Source organism: Osmerus mordax, chromosome 25, assembly GCF_038355195.1.
Source record: "Osmerus mordax isolate fOsmMor3 chromosome 25, fOsmMor3.pri, whole genome shotgun sequence".
Classification (NCBI taxonomy): domain Eukaryota; kingdom Metazoa; phylum Chordata; class Actinopteri; order Osmeriformes; family Osmeridae; genus Osmerus; species Osmerus mordax.
In genome coordinates, this window is record NC_090074.1 from 8,377,727 (window position 1) to 8,390,240 (window position 12,514).

The 12,514-nt window shown below is 41.9% G+C and overlaps 1 protein-coding gene across 2 annotated transcripts in view; it reads left to right on the forward strand.

The window, feature by feature from the left end:
* The window catches only part of acsl6 (acyl-CoA synthetase long chain family member 6), a 32,283-nt gene that overhangs the window by 8,918 nt on the left and 10,851 nt on the right, over positions 1–12,514 (forward strand). For both annotated transcript variants that reach the window (XM_067228793.1, XM_067228794.1), the window contains 8 exons: positions 1,286–1,350; positions 1,474–1,575; positions 2,392–2,491; positions 2,922–3,100; positions 4,504–4,536; positions 5,517–5,568; positions 9,192–9,265; positions 9,579–9,656. In XM_067228793.1, the coding sequence (XP_067084894.1) occupies positions 1,286–1,350; positions 1,474–1,575; positions 2,392–2,491; positions 2,922–3,100; positions 4,504–4,536; positions 5,517–5,568; positions 9,192–9,265; positions 9,579–9,656 (683 nt within the window). The remainder of the gene's footprint in view (positions 1–1,285; positions 1,351–1,473; positions 1,576–2,391; positions 2,492–2,921; positions 3,101–4,503; positions 4,537–5,516; positions 5,569–9,191; positions 9,266–9,578; positions 9,657–12,514) is intronic.

Genomic DNA, 12,514 nt, shown 5'->3' on the forward strand with positions numbered 1-12,514 from the left:
ACTACAGAATGAAACACACAGAACACATTGGCTATATTTCAGAGGTAATAGAATTGTTGTTGTTATTATTTTTGATATTTTGTTTCTCTATTACCTCTGTTTTATTTTTTCCTTCTCATGTAAAAAAACACACATAAACAAACAACAATGGCAATTGACTTAATGACAAGAACACAAAAAATAAGAAAATAGTAATTCCCCAAATCAATGAAAGTGTTAAGTAATTGTTCTCCCTGATTCCCTTACGTTTGATCTATTTATTCTTATTAGCTTGGGGTTTTTTCTGCTTTTAAAATACCTATGGGGTTATCACTATATTATACTAATTTGATTTTGGGACTCTTGTTCTGGAAAACGGGCTTTACTTTCAGTTCAGTAGTCTTCCTCTTTTTCGCGCGAGACAGTGCGAGAACCCCAACTTTCCCGCCTGTAAGCCCAAAAAATAAATTCACCCACAGCAATACTTCATCACAACATAAAATAACAGAGCCACAGTATGAAACTGGGACCCAACCACACCAGCATCACTTTTCTTAATCAACAAATAAATAATAGCTCTTGTATATTACTTTCGTGAATATAATAGTTATTTATTTGTTACTCTTTATAAATAATTTTATTTTACATTTAATTAATTTGTGCCCTGTAACCCTGGGTTACACACACACGTACACACACATATACACACACATACATACACACATGCACAGGCACACACACACATACACTTGCATATACAGGCACAAGCATCCACACACACATATAGAACACACACACATACATACACACACACAGACACCCAGGAACTATACTTCGCTTGACAACTCAGCAGGAATGCTTCCTGTTTTCTAAGGAAAGAGACCTACCCAGGCTCCATGGCAACAGACAATGTAGGAGTTGGCAGTATCCTAGTATCATTGTCTGAATGCCTTGGAGTACTGACTGGCTGACAATATTACAAGCCATAACTGCCTGCTTGACTTCCTGAAAGACCATGTACGAGGTCTTCTAGAGAGGCCTCCACATATCTGGTGGGTTCACACACACTAATACGCACACTAATACGCACACTAATACGCACAAACACGTATACACAAACACATTCATACACACACAGGCACATATACACATACACTTTTAATATTACAAGCCCTAACTTCCTGTTTGACTGCCTGAATGACTCGCAAACTGGCTGGGTGGCTGGAAAGGGTTGATTATCTGACTGGCTAGCTGGCTGCTAAGTTTAATGTCTCACTAACATCTGCAAGTTCTTTTTTTTACGCAGGTGATGGACCTTGTCTTGGTTCTCGGCTACCTAACCAGCCTTACCAGTGGTTGTCCTATAAAGAGGTGAGATTCTTCGACCAATCCCCTCAGACCATCCTTCTCACTTCCTCTTTTTCAACCAATCCCCTCAGAGCATCTGTGCCTCTTCCTGTTTTTCAACCAATCTGCTCAATCTCCTGGTTCTAGGTGACGAGCCGGGCAGAGCATCTCGGGTCGGGCCTGCTGTCCCAGGGTTGCAAGCCGAGCCCAGATCAGTTAATCGGTGTGTTTGCACAGAACAGACCAGAGGTGAGGCACACAGAGACAAGGATGCACGTATGGCAATGGCTTCCGATGATGACAGTAGAGCTGTATGTATTCTATTTTTTGAGATATGAACTGTATGTAGTTTTACAACATTATATCATACAGCAGGTATTCACAGGTGTTTCAGCATTTTTTAAGATTTAAGTATTTCTCTGTGGACCCCATGTACATTTTTATGGTCCTTTTCCACTACACTTTACCGGCTGAACTCTATACGCCTTTTCTGGGATTCCATCAGGCAGATCTGGTACCCACCTAACTGGTACTTTACATTCTTGGTAGCACCTTTGCCGTGCTTCCAAGCGAGCCAAGACCAAAAGGTGATGTGAAAACACTGCAGACTACTGATTGGTCAGAGAGAATCTTGACACAGAACATTTTAAAATAGCCAGGCTACTTTATAGGGGCCTAAAATAGAGCGACTGTTTATAATAGAGCCCCAAATTGTTTTATTCACTGGACTACTCAATGAAATAGCAGCCAAACCAAACTGTTATCAGTTAAGGGAGGTGCATACGTTCCTGTGTGTTACTGACGAAAGGATTCAGTGACAGTGGTGTGTCTTGCTGATAACAAAGTCATAGCAGTTTCATGAGGCGTCACTAAGACGACCAAGCTACATTGAGGGGGTATTTTAGGGCAGTGGAAAACAAAGCACACGTGGAGTTGAGTTGAGTCTAGCCTGTACTATGTAGTGGTAAAGATCCATTAAACCCATGTAGACATGTATTATTGTAGTTGTTACATTGTTATGTGAGTAATTTACACTCTGGTTTGACCTGTGACATGTACTTGCAGTGGATCATCTCTGAACTGGCCTGCTACACCTACTCCATGGTAGTGGTGCCTCTGTACGACACTCTGGGGCCAGACGCCATACGGTTCATCATCAACACTGGTATGACCAACACACACACACACTCACATATGCACTGACACTCACACACACACACACAGACATACAGACACACAAATATTGATTCAGATAGACTTGGCACATAACATGCATTATGGTCATAATTATTCCACAGTTTTAGATATTATATTTTACAGTTGTAATGGTATGTGATTGAATACATAAAGTTGCTGTGTGTTTTGCATTAAAGAATCAATAGGTGTGGAAATAATTAATTTTTCAACTCACACACACACCCACGCAACACGAACCCCCATTTTTTCCCCTGAATTTAGGGAAAAAATTGAATGCATTTAAATGGTTATTCAGTGTGAGCACATACGTGGACACAAACATGTGTGTCCCATTTGTATGTGCAGCATGTGCCCAGCGTGCATATGATGTTCAGCCCGGCATCTTCACTCCGTTTCAGCTGACATCTCCACGGTGATCTGCGACAATGTGGCAAAGGCCCAGGTGCTTCTGGGTAACGTGGAGCGCCAGGAGACTGCGGGGCTGCAGAGGATCATCCTGATGGACCTCTTCGACGCCGCCCTGGTGGAGAGAGGGCAGGCCTGCAGTGTGCAAATACAGGCACTCAGAGACGTGGAGGTATAGAGGGCTGTCTGTTCTGCCCCCCTTTTCACTGCTCTATACTTGTCTCTCACTCCCTTTTAAATCTTTATCTCTGTCTCTCTTCTGCCCTCACTTTTTCTCGCTTTCTTTCTCTCACTCCCTTTCTTTCGGCTGACAATCATCACTTTGTTGTCTCCAGTCAAAAGTAGTGTAGCAACCTGGCAAAGGGAGTTCTGGGTTAGCGGGTCAGCCTGTCAGTAGTATATATTTACACAGAGGGACATCATAAACATTTAAGAGTCTGATAGCTCCAGTCCTAGGCGATTTTACCGCGGGTGCAGGGGGTGCATGTGCATCGTTTGACCCATGTTTGAATACATGCAAAAATGTATTTATTAGTTACATTTATCTGCTTTACTAAACATAGCTAATTTGCAATCTACCATTGTAAACTATTGTTGCCGCTCAAAAATAATGGGACAAAAGAATTGCGCTTATACCATTGTCTACACACAAATGTATGTGACACAAATGCACTTTGTATAATTAAATTATCTTTATCATTTTACACACACACACACACACATATAGATAATCTATACATATTAGGAATATTTACACACTATATATCAAACTTTATATATGAAACATTGTCTGAATAACAGAAGACTCGTATATGGGAGCCCTTGCGGAAAAAAAGAGAAATCGCAGTCTTGGAATGCAGGAAATAAAAAAGTCAGAACGTGCACCTGGCAGCAATTTGCCTAAAATGAGCATTTCCCAGTGTAATTTTGAAAATTTAAAAATACTGTGTGATAAAACACAGATATCTAGGAAAAGTCAAGAAAACAGGGTTTTGGAATTTTATAGAGTGCAAAGATACCTTTTTTCCCCTTTTCACTGGAGCCAAATGACCCCTGCTCAGTGATTCTAGTGTTATTAGATAGTAGAATGATCTACTAATCTACCTCTGGCAGAAGGCTGGGGACCATCAGGACCAAAACCTCACGCCATAAGAACAGTTTCTTTCCATCTGCTACTGGCCTCTTCAACAAGGCCAAGGACTCCCATTGACATTCATTCACTTATTTAACTATTATAAGTCCATCTAATGGCAATTCAGTATGCATAAGCCACTTTATCTCAGTATCCGATTGCACTATATTGACCATTCACGCTGCTCATTCTATTCTTATTTTTATATATATTTTATTTTATATTTAAATTGTTGTATTCTTAGATTGTTTAGTTCTTAGAAATAGTTAAACTTTTGTACTTTTACTTAATTTAAGATCTGTATATGTTTAGGGTTTTGCACCTCCCTGCCACAGTAAATTCCGTGTTTGTATAACATACATGGCGAATAAACCGAATTCTGATTCTGATTCTAACATCACATTGTTTTGCTGTGCTTTGTTTTCCTGTTGTGTATACTCCAGGCCTTGGGCAGAGAGAACCATAGAAAGCCTATGGTGAGTTTTACTTAATTATAAGATCAACCTACCAAACCAACCAATTAACCAATCAAGGAATCAATTAACCAACCCATTAACCAATTAAGCAATCAGTCAATCAATCCACAACACACATGGGCAGAAGCACTGCACACACACTTAAGCTTGGTTAATACTTCTTCGGGCCTGCGTTCTTAATGTCATGCCAGGGTGTGCGGAGACATGCTCAGCATTTATAGTTGTGTGGTCTTGTGTTGATAGATATCCATGATATTTCTTTCAATATCTGTCACGTTGTACCGCAGGTTAACCTCACAGAAGTAGTAACTGTAGTTGGTAAACAAAATATTAACTTAAACAACTCCTACATTGTTCTTACACAACTTCGACGAAGTTGTCAGTTACAAATGCTGGTAACGGCGAACTTGTTCGGACAAAAGTTTCTTGATTTCAGCCATGCCTCCAGTAAAATGTTGTAAACCCTCCCTTCCCCATCCAACCAATCATTGTGCTGCTTTGCGATTAACAAACACGTAGCTATGCTATTATATTTGAGCTTGTGCAAGTAGCCTATGCGGTCCTGTGAGGCTCTCGGTGGTGTCTGTGGACTATGCAGACGTGTTTGACATTGAAGTATAAATCAAGCTTAAGCATTGTGGCTCATGTACTTTTTGCAGATGCTCCTCCTGTTTGGGTTTGTGCTCTGGAGACTAAAGGCTGTTTGAAAGCTCCATACAGAATCTCACACTGAGCTAACTATACTGGCTTTATACCCATTTAAGTAAACAAATATATATATACACTTTCTGAAGTCTATAGTGAGCCTGTGATAATACTTACTGAAAAATTTAAGTTGACTTCACTTAACCCGAAACCTTCCCCTGAACTTAATAGAACACCATTTGAAGTCACCCATTCACTCACTCAACCAATCAGTCAATGAGTAGAAGAGTTTGCTGTTGAATGTTTTAACTATGACGTCATGTTTGTGCCCTCAGCCCCCCTCCCCAGATGACCTGTCTATTGTGTGTTTCACCAGTGGCACCACAGGTAAGAACCATTGAGCATTTGAGTTCTTTGATTTAGCATGTTATACAAAACCAGGAGAAACACAGAAAATATAGCTACCACTCTGTCAACACCAAGCTCCTTCCCCTTGTGGTAGAATGACAAATTTAGCAGAAAACATCTGTGACTCACGCTATGCTCTCAGGTCACAACAGGAATCATGGCAACAATCACATGACCTCAAGGGGTGGGAGGAATCTGATATACTCCTTTGTTGCAAAGATCTGGGCAGTCTGTCATTCAGCGCCCTCCCAATGGTTTCCTGCAATGTTTTTCCACAGTCACACATTCTTAAGTCATACAATTACTGTGCACTGGTGATGTTGTTCATTATCGATTTGTTCATTTTGAACAAATATATAATCTTGTAATAAACCAGAACCGCCCAAAAGGAGGGGGAAACAATTACCAGGTTGCTGCAGGTAATGCTGCCACCCCCTTTGTATAGCCGGTATGGTCCGGCGTCAGAGGTCGGCACACAGACACACACACTATTCAGTAGTTAGAAAAATATAAAGCACTTTTATTGGTACATTTACAGGACATTGGCATAATTCATAACTAGCGCAGGGAATCGGCAGAACGCTCCCCAAACCCACTAAATGGAGGGACTGCTTTAAAATAATACTGCACGCCAACTCATGACTTCACACTTCACATCCCAAAAACAACTGGCCTGCCACACTAGCTTGACACACAGTGATAGCTCACAACAAGATTGGGGCCTCTACCTGGGTGACACGGCTCACACAGCCCAAACTAGGTTAACCATATAAGACCCTCCCCCGTCTGACATTAGGGCTGCGTGATGGTTTGGTTTCACCCCTTCCGTACACCACGCTGAGCTTATAGGCCTAAGGACAAACTAACTTTCCAACACATAACAGGTACACTATTTTTTTGATACTACTTAGCTGGCCCCTTGGCAAGACCCTCCCCCAGGGTCTCAGCATTGTAGCATCGTCCTCTGGCGGCAAGGGACCGGTCAGTATGGTGTGGAAATGATGAGCACTCCCCAGCTGGCTGGAACGCTCCCACATGAACAGTTGGCACTTCTACCCTACAACCCTTCTCTAGCACTGTCTGTCTTCGCCTATGGCCTGTCTAAGCAACTGCAAATGGCACCCGCCCCCCACATTGAAGATACGTGCCAGTTAGGTAAATGGACCTGCGCGTCCACTCTAGACCGTTTCGATGCTTGCATTCCTCAGCTCCCGGCTCTGTCTTTACATGTTCCCCCAGAGTCTCGGACAGAGTTTGTAATCAGGTGCTGCTCATCATTTTAATTGCAGCCTGGTCAGCCACTTGCCTCCCCAATAGGTTCACCTCAATATGACTTGGGAATAGAGTAGAGTGATTTGTTCATTTTCTAATGGCCATGCATTGGGTTCAGTAGAGGAAACAGAAATTATTCTTCGGGTAGGAGTCTTTCGTTCATTTTTCACATGACTGTTAGGCTAAGTACTGTGTAACAGTCACATGAAAATGGAATGAAAGACACATACCCAAAGATACTGAGGTGTAAGTTTTGTATTGTTAAATATAGTTCAGTAAAATCTACCCATAATAATCTAATCCCTTCTCTAATAATACCAGGAATGTCTGTGTGTGTTTGTCTGCATTAGTTTCCTACGATTATCTGGAGCACCGGGAACTAGTGTTGCGTTCGTCAATGAAAATTATGAAATATCGTCGTCAACGAACCTTTATCAAGTGACGAAAACGAGACGCAACGTAAATGCTGGTCATGTGACGATGACTATAATTAAATGTATAATGCAATACTGTTGATGAATAAAAACTAGACGAAATGTTATAACGTTATTTCATCTCGTTAAGTCGCGTTATTATTATTAGCCAACTCATGAGGCTGTAGTTAATGTGTCTCATTTTAACGTTAGCTTTAGACGTTAGCTTTAAACGTTAGCCCCTGGAGCTGAAAAGACTGAGTCCGAGACAAACGTGTGTGACTAGCGTGTGTGTGTGTATGTTTGTGAGAGAGTGTAAAGTGGGTTAACACGTGTGACTAGTGTGTGTGTGTGTATATTTGTTTGTATGAGAGAGTGTAAAGTGGGTTCTTAGTTCCTACCTGACTGACTGCATGTTATAAGCATCCCTTGTTGGCCAAATACTGTAGTTTTGTCATTCACATAGCAATCACACTGAACTGAATTTGGCATCAACAACATGACTTTGAATACCTTATTCTAGACAAATGCATACATTTAAACAAATGGTTTTGGCATGCCTCCCGTGACTTCTTAAACTACTTCTGTTTTGAAATATACTTAAATACAATTTTCATTGACTTAAACTACACTAAATGTCAACATTTTTTGTCGACTAAAACTAGACGAAAATAGTCACGGATAAGTCTGACTAAAATAAGACTCAAATGCTCAGACTTTTAGTCGCAAAGTTCGAAATTTCGCAGGTGTCCTCTTTATAATTCAATGGAGTGCAGTGCCAATGACAATGGACTGATTGACGTTGTTTGAATCAGCATTTCATTTTTTTTTTATTACAATCCTTATCTTTCATGTGCCTCCTCAGGCATCATGGTAACTCATCCCAGCCTCTTCACTCTGATTGAGGCATTCAAAATTAAATCTTAACCACCGGAGTTTGTAGTAAGGAAAATAGGGAAATTTTGTTTTGTTATTTAGAAGCGAATTCGCTTTTACTACCGATGTAGCCAGGTTAGTGCTGATTGCAGGCATAACATTGAATCTCTGCTTTCAAAGGGGTTTCTTTATGGATGAAATGCTGGATAGCTAACACACACTAATATGAGTACATCCCCAAATGAAAACACTCCCCCCAAATACGAGTGAACTCCCCCCAAATAGGATGACTTGCTCACCTCGCCCGAGACACGCTCCCCCAAATGGGAAACAACATTACATTAACTCAAAATGGAAAGGGTTGGTACAACATTTACGTCGCTGAATGGATGCACAGTAACTAACAGGAAATAATAAATTGATCGACAGAAGTACGAAATGCAATAATGACAGAGTTACGTGCACCAGGACAGTTGTTTGGCTATCGAAGCATGTAGCAAGTACCTATGCAAAAGTATAAATTGCGTGTTAAACGTAAAAATCAATAGCCAAACAACTATCCAGGGCTGCGTTTCCCGATAACGATGGATCGTAGCAACGATCGAGCAAAAAACGAAACCATCGATATTTCTTACGTGCGTTTCCCAAACTTGCTCGTAAGGAGTAGGCTAATCTATGCACTTTCAAGAGTTACGAATTTTCAAGAGACACTTTAGCTACGATGTCTTTAGGAATGGCCCGTAAAACTAAGATTCGTCCTACGATGGATTCTACGATCAACTTAGGCACTTTCACTTCAGATTCAAAGATCTTAGTGAGTAAAATGATCTGAACTTCCCAAAAGTACTGTACACACTCATAGGCACATGGCAGGACAATGTATAGACTGCTACCTGGTGGTCAGGAAGGGTATTACTATTTTTTAAACTGCGAGCTCATGCGTACAGTATGTTTGTGTGACCTTGATCTAGTGTATGCACTGCGTGTCCAATGCATAACAAGCACATCAGTTCTGATGTTCAGTACTTCCCGTCTAAACAGGAAACCCAAAAGGAGTGATGCTGACACACGGGAACGTGGTTGCAGATTTCTCTGGCTTCCTCAAAGTCACAGATGTGAGTGATTATGGACCACTGAGTCTCTGAATACAAACATGCCATAGTGTCAGATGTCATGGATCCCTTGGTTTGTATTATTGAAAGGCTTAGTAGGCATTTTATTTGTTCAATTATATAGCGGGTCAGTTATTATTTAACACACACAAATCCAATGTACACACATGGTGTTACACTGAACCACCTACCTACATAATTTGTTTGTGATGAAGCTCAAGATATGTCATGATGGGAAATGTTGCAGAACCTGTATGAGCATGTTGTCTTTCTCTCCCCCTCTTTTCTCTCCTTCCTCCGTCCCTCCTGCCAACAGAAAGTCATCTCCCCTAACCAGAATGATGTCTTAATCTCCTTCCTGCCCCTGGCTCACATGTTTGAGAGACTCATCGAGGTACATGTCAGCAACCAACCCACAGTGAACTATGGGTGGCTAGGAATGTGTGTGTGTGGGTGTGTATGTGGGTATGTGGGCGGGTAGGTATGTTTATACTTGTGTGCTTGTCTTCCTCAGCTCATCTGCCTTTTTTTTTAACCATTTTGTCATTATCTGCCTTTGGGCGGGGGTTCCCCTTCCTCTTGTTCGTCCCTTGCCAACAATCCCCAGCTTTCAGATAATCTGTGTCCCAGTAATTAGGCATTTCCTGTAATCATTGCCACCTTATTTAGGCCACCATTAAAACCGCTGCAATGATGGATTGTTTCATTTGCAGACTAAAAACCGTGAATTGTTCTCAAAAAGAAATTATGTGGACTGTCAACAGCATGCGGTTGCAGGGCCACAGAATATTCTACAGAGCTAGCTGTAATCTGAACACAGACACTGAGCTGTGATGGTTATAGAGATGTATATAACACACTACGTGACTATAACTTAGCGTGCATGATATAATCTGTACCTTCACAATAACATACCTGGCAGGGGCTCAGCTACCGAACAAGGAAATAGGTGAGGCTTGAACTTGTCTGTTGTCACAAGGTTTCTAACAACAAAACTAACAAGTATACCAAACAAGCTTTGAGTTGAAACCACGTGACTGCAATCTTGCCAATGTGAACACACCCGTGTCCCCTTGTCACGCAAACATTGAGGGCTCAAATTACCTTGGTTTGAAGTTGACTGGTCGCTCTAAAATATTCAAAGAGATGGAATTGGGCTGACAGTTTCCAACTTCCAACTGCCTCCTGTGTGTGTACATGAAAGCTTTCCTTACTTCCGCTCATACTGTTAATGCACACTCAGTGCACACTCAGGGCCTCATGTACTAACGCTTTTGCGCCCACTTCAGGCAGTACCGGTCCTAGCACATCTGGCAAAATGTATCAACAGAACCCCCCCCCCCCCCGGGAGCGCAAGTCGTAGTGCCGCCCCCCCCCAAACGCAACACGGAGATATGACGTGGCGCGGTTGGCACCCTCTGATGGTTGTGCGGGAGGGTTAATTAATGGATGCACTTGGGAAAATGCCCCCCCCTCTTCATGCCGCCCTAGGCGGCTGCCTATGTCGCCTGTAGGAAGGACCGGCCCTGACTTCAGGCGTATTTGTTTCACAACTTGCGCGTAAAAGCATGGCGCGTTAAAGCATGGTGAGAATTCAGAATTCTTTCCTATTGTATGTGTTCTTTGAATGTAAAAGGGTAAACTATTACTGGCAGTCACAAGCTGCTGTAAACACTGTCATATCACCACACACGAAATTGAACTCATACGACCTACTTTAAGGTTTTTCTCAATGACTCAGCTATCTCTCGTCTTACTTTGTCGTACACAACAGTGATTTGTTTCTCGGAGAATAGCGTCCTATTTTTGCTAGGGATACCGGTGGAGCTAGCCACTGACTGTAGCCATAGCTGAATCCGAGGGGGAGGCAGACGTCTCCACACAAATACCATGTCGCCTCTTCAGGTGACTACCTAAATTAGCCGTGCTGCCTACCCTACTTTTATAGTAGCACGACATATCTTGCCAAGTGTTGCCAAACCTTTTTTTTATTGCAATTCGTAGGAACGTGTAACTCTTCCTCCGCCATGATAACACTCGCCCGAACACGCCTCCAACTCACGCGAAACTTGGCCGAGAGACTTGACGAGAATCGGCCACTGACAGCAGTGAGTGGAGATGAAAGCGCGCTTAAGAAACAGTTAGAGAGGAGGAATCTATCTAAATATAAAATTATTGGTTACAAATCATTGGTCACATTTCTAAATACTAAAGGTGTTAGCCTACACACGATTCTATATAAATACATCGGATTATACCGAAGCAAAAATGTTAGAAACGATGCATCGCGATTTCATCTCACATTGTATCCGGTGCACACTTTTTTGATCCGAGCCATCGCATCGTGAGCTTTTATGCCGATGCACCGATGCGAACCGGTGAATCTTCCCATCCCTAAGCGGTATGTACAAAAACTGCCGGTGAAAGCGCGTCTCTATTTTGCGGTGAAAATTCTGCGCCTCTTAAAAGCAGGTGTAAACCAGGATGCGGGTGTCCTCGCATATGCCTCCTGGTGAAATTACAGCAGTAATCCTAGCAAGACGAAGACATAGGCCAAGGAGACGAGCTGAAAGGATTTTTGCCACAAGGATCACACTTTTTCAGTTGAGTGAACACGAAATCATTACATGTTACAGATTAAGCAGCCATGCAATATTACAGTTACTGGAATTTGTCATTTAGGTCCTAATGGCATTTTTTTTGTGTCCGTGTGGAATTCCGGCCTTGTATAATATTTAAATTCGCTGTTACCTCATGAACAAGCACATCAATTTCGTTATCACTAGGGATGGGACGTATGGCACTGACGCATCGATGCTTGTGTCGCAAAACCAATACGCACAGTTTCGAAAAAGTGTTTTGGAGCTTGTATCAAATTACGAAACCACGTGATAGATGACGTTCAATGCTTCAAACGTCCCGAACTGGTTCGAAGTTTTGCAGCTCTTCTGAACCAGAGCCATAGAGGGAACGAAGCCACCGCTTCTTGTTAAAGACAAATCTCACATTGCCAGAGAAGCAGCACAAGGCATCGCTCGAGTTTCTTCCATGAGTCATTATTATTTAACCAAATCCGTATTGTAATAATTATAAATCCGTGCACTTGAGTGTTGTGTTGTATTTCATTGAAATGAAACGTAACATGATAGGACTAGGTAGGTCTATACAGTGCCCAGAAAACAAATGTTGATGATTCGTCAACGTTGGCAACAGTAATAATAATTTGTAAAAATAAAGTCCCCCCAGTTCACA